Source organism: Triturus cristatus, chromosome 4_2 (assembly GCF_964204655.1).
Source record: "Triturus cristatus chromosome 4_2, aTriCri1.1, whole genome shotgun sequence".
Taxonomy (NCBI): domain Eukaryota; kingdom Metazoa; phylum Chordata; class Amphibia; order Caudata; family Salamandridae; genus Triturus; species Triturus cristatus.
In genome coordinates this window covers 69,549,500-69,575,422 of record NC_140586.1, presented here as the reverse complement: position 1 = coordinate 69,575,422, position 25,923 = coordinate 69,549,500, and the positions used below count along the sequence as shown (strand labels likewise).

The window sequence follows — 25,923 nt, the reverse complement described above, 5'->3', positions numbered from 1 at the left end:
CGATCCAAGAAGACGCTTTGTGATTGTCGGGCTTGACGTCACGAAATGCAACAACAATGCGGCTCTGCACTAGACATCTTCGGTGAAGATTCCGATCGAGAAGAGTTTCACACTCAAGGAGCCAAAGAGGAAGCAGAACACATCTCCGTGTCCGAGGCCGACTCCAACATGGAAGAACAGGAGCAAGTAACACCGGGTCAGCGTACCGTGAGTACAGATACCCCCCTGCCCCAACACTTCCCAAAGAAAAAGGCTCTGGTCCTTCCTCTGCCCTTGGGCCAAGGTCGGCACTGAGAAAAAGTTTTGGACGCACTGCCCGCCCGCGGGCCCGGTGCCGAAAACGCAAGGCAAAGCCTTCCGGCTCCGGATCGAGTCAGCTCCATGCCGGTGCCGAACCAAAACCTTCGGCATCGGAGTCGAAACAAGTTGTCGTTGCCATCCCCTCGCTACCCATGAGTACATTTTTGGAGCCGTAAGCTTCAGAGCCGAAACTTTCAATGCCGAAAACTACGGTACCCAAAGAACAAATGACTTTACCATCAAAAGAGACTCATTTCGACATTCCGCCTGAAACAAAAATAACTGGTCATCCATCCAGAAACTGGCCATATTCACGCTAAACTACTAGAAAACACGAAAATGGGCTACAGGAGGACTACCACATTTCTTTAAAGTGCAAGAATGTGGGTACTAACCCTTCTCTTCCTTACATTGCACCTCCTTCACCACTGACCCAAATTTGCTTATCACACCCACAAATTCCCCCAAACCACTATCACCTGATCCTCAAGATGAGGGGAATGGGGATGAAGATAGGCCACAGGACAGTAATGACCCATGGGAGGACTATGACACAGATCCGAACACTGACAATGATCCGGATCTATACCCTTCCAAACCCTCACCTCCGATGACAACATAGGGTATATAGAGCTACTTAATAGGGCTGCTCATTAGCATGGGGTGGAATTACACAAGGAGCCTCTGGAGAAGGATTTCTTGTTCGAAACCTCAAGTTCCTCTCAGTGATCTACTAAAACATTAGCTGTGCTCAAGGGAATGCTAAAGCATACGGACAAAATTTTTAAATACCCTGTGCGGGCAAGAATTATTACGCCCAGGGTAGAGAAAAAGTACAAGCCAGCACCCACTGACCCCACTTATATCAAGGGTCAGCTTCCATTAGACTCCCTTGTAGCTTCCAACGCTCGCAAAGCACAGGTGAGGCCCATCCTCCTGATAAGGAGTCAAAATTAATCGATGCCTCTGGCAAAAGAGTAGCATCGCAAGCAGCCAATCATTGGCGAATTGCAAACTTACAAGCTCTATTAGCTCGCTACGACGGAGCTCATTGCAATGAGCTAGAAAAATTAATGCAGTTTCTGCCAGACGAGCACAAAGCAAAGGCCAATGACTTCATTCAGGAGGGTAAATTAATCACTAATACCTCTATTAGGTACGCCTTAGACGCAGCAGACACAGAAGCCCTCTCAGTTAACACCAGCGTACTGCTACGCAGGCATGCTTGGCTGAGAATCTCAGGGTTCAAACCCGAGGTCCAAGCCTCTATTCTCAACCAACCATTCGATAAAGAGCCCCTCTTCGGTCTAACAGTGGACACCTCCTTAGAGAAAATGAAGAAATACAATGAGGTCGCCAAGTCCATGGGGGCTTTACAATTACCTTCCAATAGGGGATCCTTTTGTCGCTCCTTTTACAGGGGTGGCTCTAAAAACATTTCACCAGAAAATCCCTCCTCCTCTTACAAGGGCAATAATCAATCGCCCTCATCAAGAGGTTACTTTAGAGTTGGATTTAGAGGTAACAATGGTAAGGGAAGAGGCAGAGGCAACTCAACACGCAATTCCCCTGCAAAACCAAAGAGTGACTTCCTTCCGTTACCCCCGATCATTCCACTCCTGTCGGGGGACGTCTCTCCCAATTTCTACCCGTCTGGAATACAATCACATCAGACAGATGAGTTCTACAAATTATCCAATGTGGTTACTGCCTAGAACTTACAGACACTCCCGCAAACATTTCTCCAAGGTCACATGCAATGTCACAAGAACTTCTCAACCTACTCAAGCAAGAAGTTGTCTCTCTGTTAGAAAAAGGAGCTGTAGAACCAGTCCCGTTACAATATTAAGCGGCCGGTGTATACTTGGTGTACTTCTTAATTCCCAAGAAAGATGGCTCTCTCAGGCCTATACTAGACATCCGAGACCTGAATCTATACATTTAATTGGATCATTTTCATATGGTGACACTCCAACAAGTGCTTCAGCTCCTTCAGCAAGGCGACTTTCTGTCTACTAAGGACTTAAAGGACGCCTACTTCCACATCCCAATACACCCCACTCACTGCAAATACCTCAGGTTTGTGATAGAGGGCAAATATTATCAATTTAAAGTGCTCCCATTCTGAGTCACTACTGCACGCAGGGTTTTCACCAAATGCCTGGCAGTAGTCGCAGCTCATCTAAGAAGACAACACATTCACGTCTTCCCATACGTATAGATGACTGGCTCATAAAAGCCAGCTCGCAACGACACACTCACAAAACAGTGCAGCTGCTCCATGATCTTGGATTCACAGTAAATCAGTCCAAGTCCCACATCCAACCCTCCAACACACAAGCATACTTGGGAGCGACTCGAAATACACAAAAGGCTCTGGCCTACCCCAATCTGGCCAGAATCTGCAACATGCAGACTCTACTCTGTCAGTTCCAGCCTCAAAACTCATTGCCAGCTCGAATGTTCGTGCAGTTACTAGGGATGATGGTGTCTTGCTTTCTAATAGTCCCTTACACAAGACTTCAAATGTGTCCCCCTCAGGAATGCTTAGCATGTCAGTGGAACCAGTCCCAGGGTCAGTTATCAGATCTAGTGTTGGTGGACGGCCGCACTCATCGTTCTCTGCAGTGGTGGAATCCACAAAACCTTTCCAAAGGGCGGCCCTTCATTGATCCGGTTCCACAGACAGTGCTAACAGCAGACACATCGGTCACTGGTTGGGGAGCTCATCTCCAAACTCACACAATTCAGGGCATGTGGAGCCTGCAGCAAAAGCAGCTTCACATAAATCATCTAGCGCTTCTAGCGATTTTTCTAGCGCTCAAAGTCTTTCAAGTTCATCTAGTAGGCAAAGCTGTCCTGATACATACAGACAACATGACAGCAATGTACTACATACAGAAACAGGGGGACACACATTCTCTCCAGATGTCATAACTAGCACACACCATCCGGAGGTGGACCATACGTTACAAAATGTAACTCCTTGCAGAACACCCTGCAGGAGTAGACAATCAAATAGCAGATCTGCTCAGTCGACAAAGACAACAGATCCACGAGTGGAAACTCCACCCTCGAGTTCTCCTCCCATTCTTTCAGATGTGGGCTTCCCGGACATAGATCTGTTCGCCACACACCTAAACGCAAAATGCCCAAGCTTTGCATCCAGGTATTCACACCCATTGTCCAGAGACCAAGCACTATGGATGAATTGGTCAGGGATATTTGCCTATGCTTTTCTGCCTCTCCCACTCTTTCCATTAGTGGTTCGGAGGCTTAGACAGGGGTCCCTGACACTAATCCTAGTTGCTCTCACATGGGCCCGTCAACCCTGGTTCATCACCCTGTTGGAGCTCTCAGTAGTTCCTCACCAAAAACTACATCTTACACCCAATCTTCTCACGCAAAGCTGTGGAGAAAGAAGACATCCAGATCCCAGTTATCTCAACCTTGCGATCTGGCACTTGATGTCTTAGAATTTGGCTACCTCAATCTTCCGTCAGACTGCATGAACATTATCAAAGAGGCTAGACATCCTACCACAAGGGCTTGCTATGCAGCAAAGTGGAAGCGATCTGTCTGTGATTTTTCGTAATAACAATCAAATCAACCTGCATGATGTTTCAGTTCAAAACATTATATGCTATTTACTGCATCTACAGCGTTCACATTTAGCGTACACATCCATACGCTTACATCTGCCTGCAATAGCTGCATACTTTCAATAAAGACAACATCTGTATCTCTTCAGAGTACCTGTCATTAAGGCATTTATGGAAGGACTTAAAAGAGTCATTCCCCCAAGACTTCCACCTGCTCCAGTGTGGAATCTCAATATTGCCCTCAACAGACTGATGGGTCCACCCTTTGAGCCACTGCACAGATGTGAGCTGCAATTTCTCACTTGGAAAGTAGCTTTCCTCATAGCTATCACATCACTGAGGAGAGTAGGTGAGCTTCAGGCACTACCCAGAAAGGAACCATTTTTACAAGTACACCTAAACAAAGTGGTTCTTCTGACTAACCCTAAGCCTTTCATATCAACCAATCTGTTGAGTTGCCTGTGTTCTTCCCTCAACCAGATTCTGTGGCAAAACGTTCTCTACACACCTCAGACATTAAAAGAGCATTACCCTATTACATAGAAAGGACAAAACCTTTCCGGAAGACGAAACAACTCTTTGTGGCATTTGCTTCACCTCATAAAGGCAATGCCATATCAAAATCAGGTATTGCACGGTGGCTAGTGAAATACATTCAGACATGTTATGCAAAACCAAAACGAACATTAACAATTCCCCGTAAAGCGCACTCCACCCACAAACTAGGGGCTTCTATGGCTTTCTTAGTAAATATCCACATAGATGACATCTGCAAAGCAGCAACATGGTCTACACCTCACACATTCACAAAACACTATTGTGTAGATGTGTTAGCAAGACTAGTGTGAGCCAAGCAGTTTTACGTACACTATTTCAAACCACTGCAACAGCCACCGCTTTGGGAGATTACTGCTATATAGTCTATGCAAAGCATGTGATCTACAGCTCACATGCCTCGAATGGAAAACACTACTTCCCCAGTATGCATCTCTTCTTGGCATGTAGAACTGAAGATTCACATGTGCCCACCCACCTCCCCGGTGCCTATACCTGTTGCAGTGATATCTTACTTAGATACATACACATCGACATCTCTATTCCACTACTCTTAATAACTCCATTATCACCCTCTGCGGGAAAACAATCTAACAATGGAGTTCATGCCCATGCGCACTATCACCGAAAGGAGGAGTCACCTACCTCGTGGCTGGGAAAGACTTCTTCCTAAAAAAACAAAATGCAAACATCTGGACCCAACACTAGATCGCAGGCTATGCAAAGCATGTAAATCTACAGCTCTACATGCCAAGAACAGATGCATACTGGGTAAGTAGCATTTTCCTTCCCAACAGTTCCAAGTCATCTCTTCTGCCTCGTACATATTCTATCCTGCTATGGGTGCCATTTGCATGGGACTAATAGGAGCATACCTTATCCATTAGGTGTTGATGCCACCAAATATCAATTGAATCTAACTCTGTCATCACATTTACAATTACTGCCTCCATACCTGGCTTTAGATCCATCTTGAAGTGGGTGCTGGTCAACCTGCCAATCTATCACTCAGTTATGGTTTCCTTCCCAAACAATACAAGTTCCTAGGTAGAAACAGGCAGCTTTCAGTATACCAGGAACGAACATTTTTTCGTCTGCTTATGGGCCATTTGTATTCATCAGGTATGCCTCCACCCCATCTAGAATTCACAGTATAACAACACATTTCCACTGTGGGTCCTCTTTTTCATCCTAGAGCTGAAAGGGGACCCTGGTTCTATCCACATTAGGAGCCCTCTCACGTAGTTTGAATAACTTGCTCCGTATATCTGCTCCCTCCATTTGTTTACCCAAGTGTAGTGTTTCGGCTTATAGCAAGTGGATCTCCTGAAGCATATCAGATTGGATTCAGTGTATTTTCAAGTAGGAGGGCACTCTATATCTTTGTGGGAAAGCAGTAAGCCCTTTCACATTCCAAGTTTCCACTGTTCTGTGTAGGGATGCCATCCCATGTGTGATGAAGAGCCTCCCGCAGACACCATCACCTCATCAGATCAGCCAAAAGGGCCTCCTTCAAAGACCGCCTAGACAACAATGCACACAACAGCAAAGAGCTCTTCAACATCGTGAAGGAACTCTCCAACCCCAGCTCCAACACCAACGAAATCCCACCTTCGCAAGACCTGTGCGACTCCCTTGCCACCTTCTTCCATCGCAAAATTGCAGACATCCACGACAGCTTCAACGCCATGACCGTCCCGACAACCACTGAGACCTCCGTCCCCACGGCCACCATCCGCACTGACCCCCTGCTCTCCTGGACCAACATAAACGACGACGACACCATCAAAATCATGAACACCATCCACTCCGGATCTCCGTCAGACCCATGCCCACACCACATCTTCAACAAAGCCAGCGCCACCATCGCACCCCATCTCCGCAAGGCCATCAACATCTCCTTCAAGACCGCAACCTTCCTGGAGAGCTGGAAGCACGCCGAGATCAACGCCGTACTAAAAAAAAACAAGGCCGACCCCAATGACCTCAAGAACTTCCGGCCCATCTCCCTGCTCCCGTTCCCGGCAAAGGTCATTGAGAAGACCGTCAACAGACAACTCACCCGCTACCTCGAGGAGAACAGCATCCTGGACCCGTCCCAGTCCGGGTTCCGTAGCAACCACAGCACCGAAACTGCCCTCATCGCCGCCAACGATGACATCAGGGCCTTGCTAGACAACGGAGAAACCGCGGCCCTCATCCTCCTGGACCTGTCAGCCGCCTTCGAAACTGTCTGCCACTGCACACTACACACATGCCTCCACGACGCTGGAATCCGAGACAAGGCTCTGGACTGGACCACCTCTTTCCTCTCCGGCAGAACCCAGAGCGTCCACCTCCCCACTTTCCGCTCCAAAGCTACTGAGATCATTTGCGGTGTACCCTAGGGCTCATCCCTGAGCCCGACTTTGTTCAACATCTACATGGCACCGCTCGCCCGACCTCAACATCATCTCCTACGCCAACGACACCCAGCTGATCCTCTCCCTCACCAAGGACCCCCTCACTGCCAAAACCAACCTCCACGAAGGAATGAAAGCCGTCGCCGAATGGATGAAGAACAGCCGACTGAAGCTAAACTCGGACAAGACGGAAGTTCTCATCCTCGGCTCCACCCCCTCAGCCTGGGACGACTCTTGGTGGCCAACCGCACAGGGAACAGCTCCAACACCCACCTACCACGCACGCAACCTAAGGTTCATCCTCGACTCTACTCTCTCCATGACAAAGCAGGTCAACGCCATCTCGTCCTCCTGCTTCAACACCCTCCGCATGCTCCGCAAGATCTACAGGTGGATCCCCACTGAAACAAGAAGAACGGTCACCCAGGCCCTCGTCAGCAGCCTCAGCCAAACTCCTGAAGCGACTTCAATGCTTTCAAAACGCCTCAGCATGCCTGATCCTCGACATCCCTCGCTGCAGCCACATCACACCCCACCTGAGAGACCTGCACTGGCTTCCCGTCAACAAGAGGATCACCTTCAAGCTCCTCACCCACGCACACAAGGCACTCCACAACACCGGACCAGCATATCTCAACAGACGACTCAGCTTCTACACCCCCAACCGCCAGCTCCGCTCCACCGACCTCACCCTCGCCACAGTCCCCCGCATCCGAAGAGCGACCACTGGCGGCAGATGGTTCTCCCACCTCGCCGCCAAGACCTGGAACACCCTCCACATCCTCCTACGGCGGACCCAGGACCTGCTTACCTTCAGAAGACTCCTCAAGACCTGGCTATTCGAGCAGTAGCAGCCCCCCCCCCCAGCATCTTGAGACCCTCACGGGTAAGTAGTGCGCTTTACAAATGTTCTGATTGTTTCGGGGGGTATAACCCATTAGTCCAGCAAAGCCTAAGCGAACTCGTCCAGTAGGGGAACCGATCAACTCAGTCAGGTTTGTGGTTGGTCTGGTCAACTACTACAGCCAGTGATGCAGTTAGCTCTTAACATACCTGTCATAAACTGTGGGCCCGTCTAAGCCCCTCCTTTGGGGCAAGTGCAGAACAACTAAAAGCTGCATTCATCCAAGTGTACCCTGGGCCTACTTAGACTATCAGATGACCATACACAAAACCATCCTTCCGTAAAAAATCAAGGCACCTCCGAACTTATCAAAAAAGTTGCAGGTAGTTTTCACCATGCAGGGCACCCTTTGTCTCCTGTTCACCGCGGTTAGCCATGAAAGCTGTGGCAGTCTGGCTAAGCATATTGTAGCCTCAAGACCACCGCGCCACTGCCAAGGATCTCCGATTCCTGGCGGTTGCGGCGGCGCAATTGCAGTCTGACTGCCCTAGTTGTAAAAGGGTGGTTGTATGACCACCATCTCTGCACCCCGCGAGTCTGGCAGACTTTTATAGATTCTGAAAATATGTAGCTCCCCATGTTGGTCCTAAGCAATCCAAGCCAGTGGTGCCAAATATGACAGCATTGGAAATGAGAAGAATGAGGACATGCCTTCGAATATGAGCCAGTTCTCTGTACAATATCCCATCTGCGCCGAGCAGAAGAAATGATTGTCTGTTGTCTTTAAATGAGGGGTGATAGCTTTCTTTTGATTAAGAAAAAGCTCAACTGTGCCTCCGTGTGATCTTGTGTGAAACCGTATGGATTAATAACAGTGCTGCACATTAATAATTTAAATGCTCCTCCTCACCCTGAGGAAGTTTCTGCCCTGTGCATACCCTACTGGCTCCCACTCTGAGGACGCGCACGCTATTATAGAATACTTTAATTTGTAGAGTTTCTTAACCCAAAGCTTTGACATGAACACTAACATTTGCAGTGCTCAGCTATCTTTGAGTTTAAGTGTAATGTTTACACTTTAAATATCACAAGGGGCATTACACAAAACTGCATCACAAAATGTAGTGATGAACTTTATATGACCTACCTTTGAATTAACGTGAAAAAAGTGTAGTTCAACTTCCAACTATCTTTCACTTAAAAAATAAATGGGAGAAAAGAGAAATAAAGAAAGGAAAAAATAAATATTAATAAACATAGAAAGAAAGGTCAAAGAGATAACTACTAATGGCAACAATTGTTTATCTATAATGTTCATTTACGTGGGGAAAGTGGTATTGTGCATGTTTGACGTTCATTACAGTACCTGTGTACGGCGCTGCAAGAAAGATGTCTAAGCACAACTGACGAAGTTATGTGCCTGTGTTTCTTCCTAACTTCTTTAGGAGTACGATGTCCTCTCACTGATTCTGAGGCTGCAGCAGACATGCCAGCATTACTGCTTGAGCCCGCGGCCAGAGATTGTGAATGTGTTTGTTCGCCATCGGCAACTCACCGATGACCAGAGGTATGGATGGCAGGGACGGGGAGTGATTTTAGTCAACCTGAAAACAAATATGAGATGAAACGAATTTCTGGGATAGGCCAACCTGTGTTCTCCTCTGCTGTTTTTAGCACCCCTAAAAGATCCCCCTCATTATCGATCACAGTCCTGCCAAGTGCCACGCATCAGGCGTTAGATTAACGCATTTCAGTGTGGTGCTCCGCATCACCGCACTGAAAAGCTTTGTCCCGCTTTTTTGCATAGTGTCTCAGTCTCATTGAAGCACTTGCTAAACTGAAATATCATTGTGTGGTACCTAGCAGCGCGCCTCCATGCCGTGCATGCGCTGCTCCTGCTGGCTTGATGCTTGCAGCTGAGTTAAGGCTGCGGCAGGCAGCTCACTGCATGCTACATTATATCTGATTATTTCTTGAGGTGCCGCTCTGAGACAGCCTGACTTATGGTAGGGCCCAATGGCTATTACCGTCACAGCTGGGGCGGGGCCCGGTAAGAGTAAACTGATTTTGTTTAAAAGTCTGGTGCCGCGGGGTGGCTTCACATCCTGCTGCTGAAGGTGGGGAGTTTGTTATGGGAGAAAACAGGCGGTTACTGGTCAAGCTGGCGGCGCTTCAATGATGGTGCGCCGCCTGCAGCACTGCCTCCATCTGCTGCTCGCACCGGCCCAGGCCGCGCGTGCAGTCAAAAATCCTATGAGACCTGCACCGCGCCAAATTCGATTATAGCAGAGCTTCACATCACTGAGCCAGTGACCGGCAATTGCAGTAGCTGCCCAGGAGCACAACGCAAACAAAGAAAGGTGAGGTTGTCTTATAGTCACCTATGAATTACTTGTGAACTGGGCCCCTAACTTAAACGTTGTTGAATCCAAAAAGGCCTAACTGCTGCCTTTGTTGGTGTTGCTCCATTGTGGGGTTTAGCTGGCAGAGTCTTCGGGATGTCTGAGGGTGTCAGGATGCCAGAAAGATGACTCTGCATATAATATACACCCTGGTGGTTCAACTGTGGAGTGAAGGTATGACGCGATAGCCAGCGTGAGGTTTTTGCGGATGCCAGAAATATGCAGAGGTGTTATGGCCTGTCCAACTACTGTGTCTGCTTTGGCGGATTGTTTGTGGTGTCCTGCAGGAGGGTGAGTCAGGCAGAACACTCACTGGACAGCAGCAGACTCACCGAGGACAGCCATGGACTAAGGAGGCGGGTACTGCAATGGCACTCAGCCTAAACCTGCTTGTAGAGTCCTTCAGGCTCAAGGTTCCCATGCCCCCAATACCAAACCTCTGCAACTCACAATGTCTCTAACAATGTCTCTAGCCCCTTGCAATGGTCAAAACAGCTGTAGGTCCCAAGCTAGTGCGGCCATGATTCTGCATTTGAGGTACGGGTGGCACCTCTGCAGGCAGTGTCTTGGGCCACATGGTGAATTTAAATTCAATAGACAGTGGTAAAGTTATAGGTTATATGGTGCCCTAGGAATAATCGCACATATATCAGTTCAGGGTAGTATTGAGTTACGGTGCTGTAAGGTGAGGAGAACCACCAACCTCCCCCAAAGTTGTGGCCAAAGCCAACATAGAAATTCACAATATCCTCAGCACACGTCAGTAGAGTAATATTAAATACCAATGTAAGTATACACAAATTATAAACACAGTTTCAGAAATCTTCTCTTTCTTTTATTCTTTTCATTCTGATCAGCCAACATGTGTTTCGTCGCACACACTGGGAAATTGACTTGCGACTTTCTCAAGGCTTCAATGTCATTGGTAGCAACTTTCCATGTGGTAATAATTCCATCCCACACGCTTTAGACTGTGAGTGAGTCAGTCTAGTATCCTTGCTTCGAAGTAAGCAAATCCGTAATTTTCAGTAAAAGCACCCCGCTCCGCACCATAGTACAGCTGCAACTAGATCAGTCTGTCCGGTCCTCGAGTACAGCGAGGAGAGGGGTGCTTTTACTGAAAATTACGGATTTGCTTACTTTGAAGCAAGGATACTAGACTCACTCGCAGTCTAAAGCGTGTGGAATGGAATTATCACCACATGGAAAGTTGCTACCAATGACATTGAAGCCTTGAGAAAGTCGCGGGACGATTTCCCAGTGTGTGCGACGAAACACGTGTTGGCTGATCAGAAAGAAAAGAATAAAAGAAAGAGAAGATTTCTGAAACTGTGTTTATAATTTGTGTATACTTGCAATGGTATTTAATATTACTCTACAGACGTGTGCTGAGGATATTGTGAATCGCATGTTGAATTTATAACACTGCTGGCAGACATACCAGAAGCAGATGTGGGAGAGCTCAAACTACCAGCCCAGAGGTATGTTTGTATGGCCTAAACCAAGGTGGCATCCTTTTCATTTGATACACAAAAGGTTTGGCAGTTCTGAACAGCTGCAGTGCCTGCCCTCTGTTATTGAGGAATGCAGTCACGCAGTCTGTGTCCGGTTACTGCTCTTCTATTTCAGTTTTAATATATTAATTAGAGTTTCTTGTTGCTGAAATGGATTTAACGTCTGATATTTATGTTTCCCTCATCTTCATTACTTGATTTTGCTCGTGTTAAAGTGTCACTCATAGTCATTGAAATGTCACTCATAGTTACACTGAGATTATGAAAATGTTACATATAGCAATCTGAAACCTTGGCAGCTATGTGATCAGCTGCAGTTTAGCACTGCCATAAGAACCTGTGGATTCACCTAACAGACTGATGTGGTTTGTTTACTTTGGTTGGTGTTTAGCTGGTTGGAAGATCGTGGAACCTTTACACCTTTACTACGGCAAGGAGAGGCTCTACACGTGATCACACCTTGTTTTTTTATACACGGGAGAGGGTAGTCATGCTTTAAAGACTGGTAGTACATTTTCTTATTATAACTTGATTCTATCAGAATTCGCTTGTAATAAGAAAATGTCACCTGTCACCTATAATGATTTATCACTAGTGACAAGTCACATTACAAAGGCTTGCCAGACAAGGGTCTCCATTGATATGCAACGCCCACTGCATTCTTCAATTTATCACTAACTGAAAGTGAGAAGAGAAGGAGGCGGGCCATCACCGCTGCACTCAAAAACTAATATTTTCTTGAGGCGCTCAGTATTGTTTCAGCTCAAACCTCGTTCCCAAATTAAAAAAAAATATTAAAAGTATAACTGCTGCAAAACTGCACAGAAGTGGCGCACTGAAGTCTGAGGGGGAGTCTTCTCTGAAATATGCAGAGGGGGCCCACCACAGCCTGCCCTTTCCACCATCACCACAAAAACCTGTGTCTTTCTATGCCTATACAATTTCTTGCTTACTTTGTGGATAAATTCAGCTGCGGGAGACTCTTGGTGCAAAAACAGAGGGACAAAACAATCAGGAGGTGCTTAGATTCACAAATTAATTTGGGTCAAAAGCAAACAAGTAAAGTATTTTAGAATTGTGGGTGAGTCAACAACAGTTTAGAGCAGCCACAACACAGAAATTCAGCCACTCCTAGCTCATTCTCATTACTTACTGCTGTTTTCAAGGCACTGTTTGCCAGAGCCTGCTCACCAGTCACAGTTCTGAACCACCAGAGGTGCTACTCAACTCTTGGGATCAGTCTCCCCTTACAGGATGATCCTCTCCTCCATTGGTGCCTAGTACTCCCGTGGGTTCACTGCATTCCCAAAGGCGCCGCCGATGTTCAATGTGCTCTGTGCCGCTAGGGCTGCCCATGTACTCCTGTGGTGTCATGCACTTCAAAGGATGCCTCGGATATGTCCCTACAGGGGTTATTCTCCCTCCAAGGGTGCTCCAAATGTACCTCATTGTATCAGGGTGTTTTGTGCATCAGTAGTGCAATTGACCTCCTGGGTTTATCACTTTAGTGGGTGAGCTATGTGTACCTCTTTGGATGCTACTTTAGTTTTTGTGTACGTCTAAGATGTCTGTACATTTAAGGATTATTTCTACTCAAGGGGTTCTCTATTGGTCCTTACCACTTGGTGTGGTCCACACTCCCGTAGTACTGGGTACTTCTAGGGGTTCATGTTGGTGGGTCCACTAGGTCTGACTCTCAGCAGTTGGCTTGTTTGCTATGTACCGCAGAGAGTGATTCACCATTCTGTGTGGGTTCCATACTTCCAGGAGTGCTTTGCACCTTAAGGGATATACCCTATGTGGTTCTAGGTGTGTTTCACACTCTCAGGAGTGCTGTTAACTTCTGTTGCTCCTCCTTTATTTTCTGGCACTTATGTGCTTTTAGAGCGGCGCTCACCTTCTGCAGTGTTCTCTACGTCTCGTAATAAGCTTTGCCTCTTGGGCTCCTCTGTACCTCGAGGTGATCCTCACCTCCTGGGGTGCACTGTGTGTTAAGGCCTCTCCTTACCTCCTGAGCCACTTTGCCCCTATTAAAGTGCACCTCTCCTCCTGGGATGTTCTCCCCACTAAGAGAGCTCATCGACTCCTGGGATGTTCTCCCCACTAAGAGAGCTCCTCTCCTCCCAACCAGCTCTGCCCATCTAAGGCAGCTCCTTTCCTCCTGCAGTTCTATGTCCCATAGTCATGCTCCTTACCTCCTGGATTGCCTTGTGTGTTATGAGTGCTCACTGCAGTGCCATGAAGCTCTTAAGGTGATTATCACTTCCTGGGTTCTTTGTACCCCAGGGGATACTCACTGTGTACTTTTAGGTGTGATTCTTACTTACTTACTCCTCTCCTCCTGCGATACTCTGTCCCTCTAGAGGCACTCCACACCTTCTGTGCTGCTGACCTCTAGAAGTGTTCATCCAACATAGGAGCTGCTGCAGTTGCAGGGAAGAACCACGTCTACCTTTGAAAGTGCTCTAAAAAGGTTCCTCTGATGTGCTCTTAATTTTAGTACACACCTGTCTCTCTGTCACTCCTGCTGTAGTTCTGAATTTATACTAACTGGTTGAAAGGCAGCATGCTGGAGTTTACCCCCTCCTTCCTAGAAGGGGCCTACCAGCATAGACACAACCAGCCCACCTCCAAGCTCACTCCCCCACAACCTATCCCAGAAGTAAACACGGCGGGCGGACCTCGCCTCATGACTGATCATTTAATCAGAGGTGGTCTGGTCATGCTTAATCCCTGTAAACTGCCACAAATTGTCTGTTCATTTGCTTTTACTTTTAGGAGCTGCGCTACCACACTGCCTGCTCACAGTTAACAACAGGCTGTTGGTTAATATTACAGCAGTTTGGCAAGAAAGTAGCCCAAGGTGACAGGTGAAATAGGGGGTCCTCCAGGAAAGGGAGGCCAGCACCCCCAAGCCATGGGTTGGGGGGAAAGGGCTCTATAACATATGTGTTTCTTGCCTTCCCTCCTGTGTGCTGCTATTCCCCTCTCATTTCTCTGCGTGGCCTCCGTGTAGTTCTACAGCCTATTTTTCTGCTGATGCTGATGCTGAACAGCATTGCCATCTAGTGTTGGGTCGGATGTTTACAAGTTGTTTTTCTTCAAAGAAGTCTTTTACAGTCACAAGGTAAGGTGACGTCTTCTTTCGGTGATATTGTGCATGGGCATCGACTCCATTGTTAGATTGTTTTCTTTCCGCAATCAGATTCGGACGTGGTTTGTGGAGTTCCGGTTTTAAACAGTCCCCTCGGTGCGCAATCCACAGTACCCTTGATAGTATCGTTATCGTGCGTGTTTTCACTATTCTCCGTGTATCAAATCGATCAGGAAACTCTCCATCTTCGGTAGAAGACATCGTGGGAAGCCTTTGGGCCTAGCTGCGTTGATTGACTTCTACTCCATTCCGAACTAACCAACCTTCTACCAATATAACGGACTCCGTTTCAGTTTTGTCCTCTGTGCCACTCCAAGTACCCTCACACCGACCTGCATAAAGTCTGCAACTTGTGCCTCTCACCGGAACACAAAGAAGAAGATTCCGAGCTGGAAATCGAGTTGGAGTCCAAAGACATTCCACCGGGACAAGGTAACATGAGTACTAAAGCCCCTTTACCTCCCAAACTCTCTTCGACCAAACAAAAGGCTTAAAGACCACCTCTGCCTTTGGTCCATGGTCGGCACCGAGATAATTTTTCCAACGCCCCTCCCTCGGGCCGGGCACTGAAACAACCAGTCAAGCCTACCGACTCGGAAACAAGTCGAGAAAAGCAGTCTTTGGAACCAAAACCTTCTATTCCGAAAGACAAATTCGGTTTGGAATTGAAACCTTCCACTCCAAAGGACAAAAAAGACAAGTCCGGTTCGGCACCGAAATTGAAAGATGTCCTTCCAAAGCCTCCAGAGCCGATCCTAAAACTTATGAAGGAAAAGCTAGACCCTAAGCAGAAGAAAATTTCCATCAATCCAGAGACTGGACATATTTTGGCAAAAACATCTTCCAAAAGGAAAGTTAGCTCAGAGGACACTAGCTACAAAATTCCTCTCAGAAAAAGGAAAGACATGGCTACAAGCTCTATTTACCCTAATCCTTTATCCCCTCCACCATGTTCACCACTAACACCATTGCCAGGCTCAGACCCTTTACACATAACACCTCAGGGGTCTCCACATATACAGCCTGATATAGGGGACGATGATGACGATGACAATAGTCATTTACCAGCAGACGGATGGGATGACTATAATATTGATCCACCCAGAGATAATGACCCGGATTTATATCCTGCGAAGCCATCACCTCCAGATGATAATGTAGCTTATTAACAGCTGATTTCAAGAGCAGCAGCTTACCATGGGGTTACATTATACAAAAAGTCTTTAAGAGAAGACTTTTTATTTGAGACACTAGGTTCTACACATAGGACAAGTTAGAGTCTACATATGTTAAAAGTCATGATGAGACATGTCGATGACATCTATAAGGACCCTGTTTGTGCCCGCATATTAACACCTAGAGTTGACAAAAAATACATACCTCCAACATCCGATCCCATTTTTATTAAGTGACAGTTGCCTTTAGAATCACTAATAGTCTCTAATGCTCATAAGAAAGCAAATTCACAAATTTCTGCAGATGCACCTTCCCCAGACAAAGAGTCTAAATTGATAGATGCATCCAGTAAGAGAGTAGCTTCTCAGGCTGCTTACCACAGGCCTATTGTCAACACGCAGGTCCTACTAGCCAGGTATGATAGAGCCCACTGGGACTAAATGGAAGACCTAATTCAACACCTCCCAAGTAGCATACGAAAAAAGCACAGAAATTAGTACAAGAGGGTAAACTCATATCTAATTCCTCCATTAGATGTACTTTAGAGGCTGCTGACACTGCAGGAAGGGGAATTTAACACCAGCATTCTCCTACGATGATATGCATGGCTTAGAATTTCAGGTTTTAAACCAGAAGTTCAGCAGTCTATTCCGAATACCCCTTTTAAAAAAACAACACCTTTTTGGGCCTCAAGTAGATGAGGCCCTAAGAAAATGAAAAAAGACACAGCCGTGGCAAAGTCAATGGGAGCGCTTTAGTCTCTATCAAACAGAGGCTCCTTTCGACGCTCATTTTATAGAGGCGGGTCCAAAAGTACGTCCTCAGACCCTAATACATTCTCCTATAAATCAAACACACAACCCTCTCCCTCTAGAGGTTTCTATAAAGGAGATTACAGAGGAAACAATTTCAAAGGTAGGGGTAAAAGCACGCCAACGTCTAACTCCCCTTCCCCCAATAAACAGTGACTCATTTGGAAATCGATAACATCAGACAAATGGATGCTAGACATTATCCGACATGGTTATTGCCTGGAGCTTACCAGCAATCCTCCCACTATTATAAAAATCCACATTTGTAAAGCGTGAACAATCACCCGTAAGGGTCTCTAGGCGCTGGGGGCCGTCAGGAAGATTAAGCAAGATATTGCCCCGAGTCACATGGTGCTGGGCTAATCTGCTACCGGCGCCGGGGATCGAACCGTGATCCCCAGATTCCGGAGTCAGTTGCCCTGGCCACGGTGCCACACCTCTTCCCAACTATTCCACCTCACACACTCTCGTCAGAGCACCTACAGCTCCTCAAACAAGAGGTACAAGCTCTTTTAACAAAGGGAGCCATGGAAACTGTTCCATTACAGTACCAAGGTGCAGGGATTTATTCTTTGTACTTTCTAATCCCCAAAAAGGATGACTCCTTAAGACCAATTTTAGATCTAGGAATGTTAAACCTGTACACACTAGCACAACATTTCCATATGGTTACGCTTCAACAAGTGCTTCCACTTCTACAGCAAGGCGATTTTATGTCCACATTAGACTTAAAAAACGCATACTTTCACATTCCCGTTCACCCAGCACATCGCAAATATCTCAGATTTGTGATAGCAGGAAAACACCATCAGTTCAAAGTACTCCCATTCAGAGTAACTACTGCTCCCAGAGTGTTCACAAAATGTCTAGCAGTAGTGGGAGCTCATCTCAGAAGACAATCGATTCAGGTCTTCCCATACCTAGACGATTAGCTTGTCAAAGCCAGCACACACCAAAAGTGTTTGCAACACACTCAGACTACATTAGACCTACTCCACCGATTGGATTTTACGGTCAATACACAAAAGTCTTATCTTCAGCCTTCACAAATACAGTCCTATCTGGGAGCGACTCTAAACACTCACACAGCTCCAGCCTCTCTCAATGTAGCCAGAATTTGAAATATTCAAACTCTTTTACTACAGTTTCAGACTAACCAATACTTAGCAGTCAGGACATTCATGCAACTGTTAGGAATTATGGCATAATGCATTGCAATAGTGCCTCATGGAAGATCACACATGCGTCCCCTACAAGAATGCTTAGCACACCAGTGGAATCAGTCACAGGGTCAGTTCACAGATCTAGTGTTGGTAGACAGCCGCACCCATCGCTGTCTGCAGTGGTGGAACACACAAAACTTTTCAAAAGGGCGGCCCTTCATCGACCCTGTTCCACAGATCTTGCTAACAGCAGGCGCATCTCACAGGTTGGGGTGCCCATCTACAGAACTTGACAATTCAGGGTCTGTGGGACAACAAGCACAAAGTCTCCACATCAACTATCTAGAGCTTCTAGCTGTGTATCTAGTACTGAAGGCTTTTCAGTATCACAGGACAGGGAAAGTTGTCGTAGTCCACACGGACAATATGACAGATATGTACTATGTACAAAAACAGGGGGGACACACTCTTTGCAACTATTACGCCTCTCTCAGACCATTTGGGGTTGGGCAATCCATCACAGAATTCATCTTCTGGCAGAGCACCTCCCAGGAGTGAACAATCAAATTTCCGACCTCCTCAGCAGGATGTGGCAACAAATACACAAGTGGGAACTTCATCCCCAGGTTCTCCTTCCATACTTTCAAGAATGGGGATTCCCTCAAATAGATCTGTTGGCCACAGTGGACAACTCAAAATGCCCAAACTTCGCCTCCAGGTTCCCACATTCTCTATCCAAAGGCAATGCCCTATGGATGAATTGGTCTGGGATATTTGCCCATGCTTTTTCGCTTCTCCTTCCATTTCTGGTTCGGAAGCTCAGGCAAACATCGTTCACAATGATTTTTGTGGTTCCCACATGGGCCCGTCAACCGTGGTTCACTACACTCTTGGAACTATCAGTGGTTCCACATCAAAAGCTGCATCCCAATCCCAGCCTTCTAACTCAGAACCATGGAGAAATCAGACACCCAAACCCCAAGGAGCTCAATCTAGCAATTTGGCTCCAGAAGTCATAGAGTTTGGATACTTAAATTTGCCGCCAGATTATATGACTATTCCTTAAGAAGCAAGAAAGCCTACCGCCAGAGCATGTTATGCGGCAAAATGGAAACGATTTGTTGTATATTGTAACAACAACAATATTGATCCGCTAGATGCCTCTATTCAAAATATTATTTGTTACCTTTTGCATCTACAGCGAACTGATCTAGACTACACATCCATTCGATTGCACCTTGCAGCAGTAGCTGCATATTTGCAAAACAGACAACATTTATCTTTGTTCAAGGTTCCAGTAATTAAAGCCTTTATGGAGGGCCTGAAAAGAGTTAATACCACCCAGAGTACCTCCTGCACCAGTTTGGAGTCTGAACATTGTGCTTACAAGACTCATGGGTCCACCTTTTGAGCCATTACACAACTGTCCATTACAGTTTCTTTCATGGAGGGTTGCTTTCCTCATTGCTATCACTTCCTTAAGGAGAGTTGGTAAGCTACAGGCATCAACCTTAGAAGAACCCTTCTTTCAGCTTCATAAAGATAGAGCAGTTCTTCGCACCAACCCAAAATTCCTTCCAAAAGTGGTATCTGCTTTTCATATTAACCAATCAGTTGAGTTACCTTTGTTCTTTCTTCAACCTGATTTAGTATGAGAAAGGGCGCTTCCCACACATAATGTAAGAAGAGCATTACTATACAATATTGAAAGAACAAAGTATTTTTGTAAGACAAAGCAACTATTTGTTGCACTTGCTACACCTCACAAAGGCAATCCTATCTCTAAATCTGATATTTCAAGATGGATTGTTAAATGCATTCAAACTTGCTATGCTAAAGCTAAAAGAACTTTATCTATACCTCCTAGAGCGCATTCCACTCGTAAAATAGGAGCATTTATGGCATTTCAAGGTAACATTTGCATAGCTGACAATTGTAAGGCAGCAACATGGTCCACATCACACACATTTACTAAACACTATTGTGTGGATGTGTTAGCACGTCAACAAGCCAATATGGGGCAAGCAGTGCCAAAGACAAAACAACTGCAACACCTACCGGCTAGCCACCGATTTGGGAGAATACTGCTATAAAGTCTATGCAAAGCATGTGCAGCTACTGCACATATGCCTTTAACGCATTATGTTACTTACCCTGTAAGAATCTATTCTTGGCCTTTAGAGCTGTAGATTCACATGCGCCCTACCACCTCCACGGGCACCTGTATTTGTTGCAGTTCACATAATTTACATTACATACACATGGACATCTCTATTTTCACTTACTTACTCCATTCTCACCCTCTTGCGGGAAAACAATCTTCACAATGTAGTCGATGTGCATGCACAATATCACCGAAAGGAGGAGTCACCTTACCTCGTGACTGGAAAAGACTTCTTCAAAGAAAAACAACTTGCAAACATCTGTACCCAACACTACATGGCAGGAGTATGCAAAGCATGTGAATCTACAGCTCTCCATGCCACAAACAGATGCTTACAGGGTAAGTAACATAATCCTTTCTTATTAAAGGCGTTTTTGGATGTTAGAATGTCAGAACAGAAAATAACATCAATATTCACTTGTAATAACTTATAGCAAACTAATAGTCATGTTCTGACAGGCGTAGCCCCACATTTGGCTTTTAGGTGCTGAAGACACTCACTTACATTATATCTAGACATAGATTTCACTAACATACCATTTTTTAAAAATATGTTTGCTTACGCCTACTCATTATATTTAAAAACATACCACCCAACTTGGGACATTAACATATTAGTTTGATTCTTTTATAAAGGTACTTGGACTGTTGTTCTATGGTCGTGAAATGCCTCAGTGAATTGAAATATCCGCATAATTTACAGTTGAGGCACATTATCCCATATAAAGTTGTTCCATATTAAACAATAGTTGTGCCTTAAACTCGCCCCACTGAGTTATGGCAGCTGATGCTGAACTCTGTGTTACCCTGCAGGCCTATGGTTCCAATTTTGGTGAGAATAGCTAAGTGTTTGAGTCCCTACTGCTAGGCTTATCTGTGTAACCTGCAGATCACTGGTTTAAATCCTAGTAAAATGGCTCATTAGGTTAAGAGGCCGGCCACAGATATTTACCGATGATCCGCAGAGCAAAGGTTTGAATTCTGCTATGAAAGGTCCGTGGTTTGATCATATGCTGCGGAGTTCTGTGTTCATTTAGGAAACAGACAGGAATCCATTTAAGGTACGTCTTTGGGTTAATGCATCTCCTGCAGCAATCTGTATTTACCGTGAAAGTTTAATCAGCCTCTTATCCTTTTCAAGTTGACAAAAGGAGAACCCTAGAGTTAATTAATAACAAACAGCACATTTATCGTAATTAGAGAACGATAATTCCATCATCTAAATGTATGATAGGTATTGTTTATGTCTTACCTGGCGAATGAGCAGTCTGTGGTCCTTACAGCTCGGTTCTAAGGAAGTGTGTGTATTCAGTCACTCAATACATCCTTGTCAAGCACCTGAAAGGGAATGAAATGCAAATGTAGTGGGCTATATAAGTCATCAGTTCCTTACTGATTATTCACACGAGTAATAATTTACTGACTACTTTGTGTTACTAGGGGCAATAGATTGCTATATGGAACAGAAACTGGGTCATCCAATGACAACAATGTGATTGGAAATCTTTACTCAGAATGAAGAGACAACAAGCATTTGCAATGCAATAGGTCTCGTATTTTTGTGAGTTTAAGCTATTGGCATTGGAAATGACAATGCCTTTTATTTATCTGTTTTGCTGATTAACACATAAATAAAAGGCATTGTCATTTAAAATGCCATTAACTCAAACTCTTGTAAATGTGAAACCTATTCAAAGAAGCGACCGCCATTATCCCGGGCTGCGCGGAAAGTGAAAGCACACAAGGCGTGCTGAATGTTGCAGGAAAGGCCTGCAGTAGGAGAAACTCATTAAAGAAAATAGTGCTTACAGACTAAAAAAAGATGTACCGTGTAACAACCGAAGTAAAATGGCCAGTCCTAATGGTAGGTTACAAATCAAGACAAGGCAGTACCAAGGAGGGATAACAAGTCTATTAACGAATCAGAAGCCAGCATTTACGAAGGGCAATGACACAAGCCAATGACAAATATGGGCGGAGTGGGCAGGGCTTCTATTCCATACTCCAATACAGGATGCTGCAGAGCAGCGCATGCATTGCTCAGGCTCGACCTAAAAAGCGCTCCAAAGGAGTCCTTGTTAATGGTGTTCTTTAAAAGGGATCAAATTAGTAAATTGTATTGTATTCATATTTTTAAATGCATGTTACCCCTGCCTATAATCTGTGACAAGGAAAGCAACAAGAAGTTACTTACATTTAAAATTGGTTTTGAAGCGTGACATCTGCTGTAGACTTAACTTTGCAGACTTCTCTAGTTTGGTGGGCTGATCCGGAATAGTCACCGAAAAAAGATAAACAAGTCCTGCTGGTATCAGCAGCTGGAGTGTTACCAAAAGTATTGACGTATGTTGAAATAATGTAATGTGTTTGAAAGATACATTAAACATTTACGGAAATGAACCGAAGTTTCACTTTTTTCCAAGGCGAGTGCGATTAAGTTCAATTGATTGTTTGCAGTCTGTTCTTTCCGTGGTTTCTAATTGAACTAGTGGCTCCAGTTCATTTCACCTTGACACCAAAAATTGTTCAAGAAGCTCATTAGTACATATAAGGTATACGGGTACATAATCAGCCGTGGGTAGACAGGTGTGTCATTTTTCTTTCGTTGATTGAAGAAATGATCTATTACCACAACTCCACCAAGATATTTCTGTGTCACTTGATTACTCAGAGCTATGCTGCATAGATCCTGTAAAACACCCATACAGACATTCATTCTATCAGAAGAATTTCTTTGCAAAACATGCCTCATATTCTTCCCCAGAGAACATTACTTCTCTGTGTCTACAGTTACAGGGTTTCCCGGACCATCGAACCACCTGCAGACTCCTGCCCCAACTCACCTAGGATACGAAGGAGGTTAACCAAGCGCTTCAGTTCGTAAGTATCTATGGAAATCTGGGATTGCCTCTATTTGTACGTATGAGACAGTTTTCAGATGGCAGTGTGTATATGTTGTAGGTTTACACCGCTATGTGTGTTTCTTTGTGAGTGTGATTGTGGAAATGTCAGTCTGTGTATACGTAAATATGTGCCCATGCCCATTTCCTCATTTTGAGTTTTAAAAAATGTGTAAGGCCTTTATTTGGGGGTCTCAGAGCACAGGTGCAGGAGAGTGGAATAGGCATTGCACAGCTCCTTTACCACCTCCGCCTGTAGTGATTTGGCATCTATTAACGGTGTTTTGTTTTGCAGCCTTCTACTAGGGTCTGAAGTGTTTGGACCACGCCAGAACGGGGATCGGGGAGGCATCTCTCCTTCAGGCTCCAGCAGCAGCTGTGACATGGAAGATGGCCTTCTAAGCCCAATGTCGTGTGTCCTCGACGGGGCCTCAGCCTTCCCCAAGGTGGGCGCTATCACATGTTCTCTCTTGCAAGTTGGTCTGCTATGTGAGGATGTGGGAAAGATGGGAGTCCCTCTCTCAATCTCAAGATGGCAGCCATCACCCATACACAGTGCTTAATTTGAGCCGGTGGTTGCTGGTGGGAGCTACCATTACTTATTTTTCTGCATCATACATTTACAGAGAGCATGAGAAGTAAATGCAAACTAAGCAGAAAGATGGAGGAAGAGGAGAACGGAAAAACCGTCATACGAGGGAAAGCAGGAGCCTTCAAAAGTGAGATAAAGGGGTGGGGCATGTCTTTTGTAGATTACAGAGGCATGAGTTGGATTCAAGACTGTGCAGCCTTATTATTGGGTGCGCTGGCATTTAACTTCACCAGCTGCTGGTTTCTGAGCAGAGCTCTCTGCACCAGCACACATTGTTTTACAAATTAAGCACTGCCCATACTTCGCTACATATCAGCTTCCTGTAAAGATAAAGTGGGGGGAGGTGGAGGATGTCTCTCTCTTCCTCAGGGTTAGAGTCATCATTTACTCCCCATTTCATGACCTCATAAGCTACAGGTGTGTATAGGAGAACATGAGTTATATACCTTCCTCGAGGTAGGAGTCATCATGTGCTCTGCTACATGGCTTCCTATGGGGGTATGGCTGAGGGATTGAGGTTGGGACTACACTGGTTTCCAAAGGTGAAAGCTATCACCAGCTCTACACTTTACCACTTCATGTCGTTAGGTTGTGGCCTGTGCTGAATGAAGTCTGAATCATCCTTCACAAGAGTGGGAGGTATCACACGCTCTAAGATACAAATCATTTGCCTTCGTTGGGGTGGTGGGTTTGGACTGTTGCATCGTTCCTCAAAGTGTGAGCTACCCACTGTTCTCTACTACTTGGCCTCACATCATGCTGGTGGAAGTAGGCTGTGACTGCCTCAGTCCTCCACAAGGGGCAGAGAGCATGCACTGTCTACCGCATGGCCCTCTATGGTGGTGGTGTGGACATGAACGTGGGGCAGATGCCGTAAAATGATACACTGGTATTCCAGCATGTTGGCCTCTGATAGTTTAAACCAAGCTGGACAGGTTCCATATTTCATTGGGGTACATATCCATACATTTTACATTCATTGCTTGACAAGTCCATCAGTTGGCAGCTTCTCTATATAACAGAGCTTCCCCTAGAACTTTCTCGCCTGTGATGCTATGACTGATCTCCACTGACTGACAAGGACTGATAAGGTTTCAAAAGGAGATGAGATTGTGTCTTGAGTGCCACATGTCTCTGTGGGAGATGGATGGGCCAGGACTACAGGAGTCGGAAGGAAAGGAGAGGGGGGTTCAGTGAAACCAGTGGAATTGTAGTAGTACAGGGCTGTCAAGGGGTAGAGAGGGAAGGGGTCAGGTTGAGTTGTAAAGTGTTGAGGAAGATGGGTTGGATCAGGAATAAAGAGGGATGTAAGAGGTGTTGCAGAACAAACGAGGGTTAAAGGGTGGCAGGACTACCAGGTGTCTGTGGGGAGGGAAATATGGTAGCACAATATGAAAAGAGGAAGGAGGAATGCCAGGTTTGTGAAGAGCAAGAAAGTAATGTGGCTCTGACACTGATTATAAGGGGGCAGAGCATCGCTGTGACAGGACTAGGAGGATGGCGATGAGAGACCGGTGGGATATGGATGAAGTCCTTTGCATGACACGAGTGGCACATAAAATCCCATATGCCTAGTGGCAGTAGTTACTGGGTCCATGTGGATTATAACTTGTGCTGTTTCACACGGAGATGTGGATTGCTAAACGCAGCCATAAATCTCCATTTAGAACAGGGGGAAACGTGGTAATCAGTGCTGAAACACCGATCCCTGCATGTTATTACCCCAAAAACTTGGAACTCCTGTTATTTCACCATACCCGAAATTACCTGAACCCCAAGTAACAGTGAATCCATGGCAGGGATTTACAGGGATTATGTCAGGCCGCTCATTATTGAGACTTTATCCTTCTATTTTTTTCTTCACAGTGTGAGGAAAACACTATAGTAGTATTAACTAGTGATTGCCTGGAAAGTCTTGTGAGAAAGATCAGGGTCTGGCATTGGCACTAATGTGGACTTACCTTATTGTGGCTGGACAGAGAGGCAGGAACTGCTTTAGAAGGAAGCAAGGTGCCAATGGCTTTTCAGAAAGGGGAGGGTGCATTGGTACATAGTGATGTGAGGCATAACAAGAAGGCAGCACCCAGCGAGGATGCTGTAAATAGAGGGATGCTTTGGGTGAGGAGAGTGGCAAACAGCGAGGGAGTGGAACACCTCCTCGAGCTACATGACTCTCAGGGGCTTATTTATAAGCCCCTTGCACCTCCGGTGCATCACTTTGAATATAAGAAAAAGGGGTGCACCGGTGGCGCGAAGGGCTTGTAGATAAGGCGCTCAGTCTCCTAATGGCTTTGCTCACAATGGCTTTGAATTTTCATTTCTCTGTACACAAGTCCCTTTAAC

General features: G+C 45.7%; 1 protein-coding gene across 6 annotated transcripts in view; it reads left to right on the top strand.

The window, feature by feature from the left end:
* Positions 1-25,923, top strand: part of RGL3 (ral guanine nucleotide dissociation stimulator like 3) — a 378,735-nt gene that overhangs the window by 307,077 nt on the left and 45,735 nt on the right. For all 6 annotated transcript variants that reach the window (XM_085600548.1, XM_085600547.1, XM_085600546.1 and 3 more), the window contains 3 exons: positions 9,149-9,270; positions 22,879-22,968; positions 23,284-23,434. In XM_085600548.1, the coding sequence (XP_085456674.1) occupies positions 9,149-9,270; positions 22,879-22,968; positions 23,284-23,434 (363 nt within the window). The remainder of the gene's footprint in view (positions 1-9,148; positions 9,271-22,878; positions 22,969-23,283; positions 23,435-25,923) is intronic.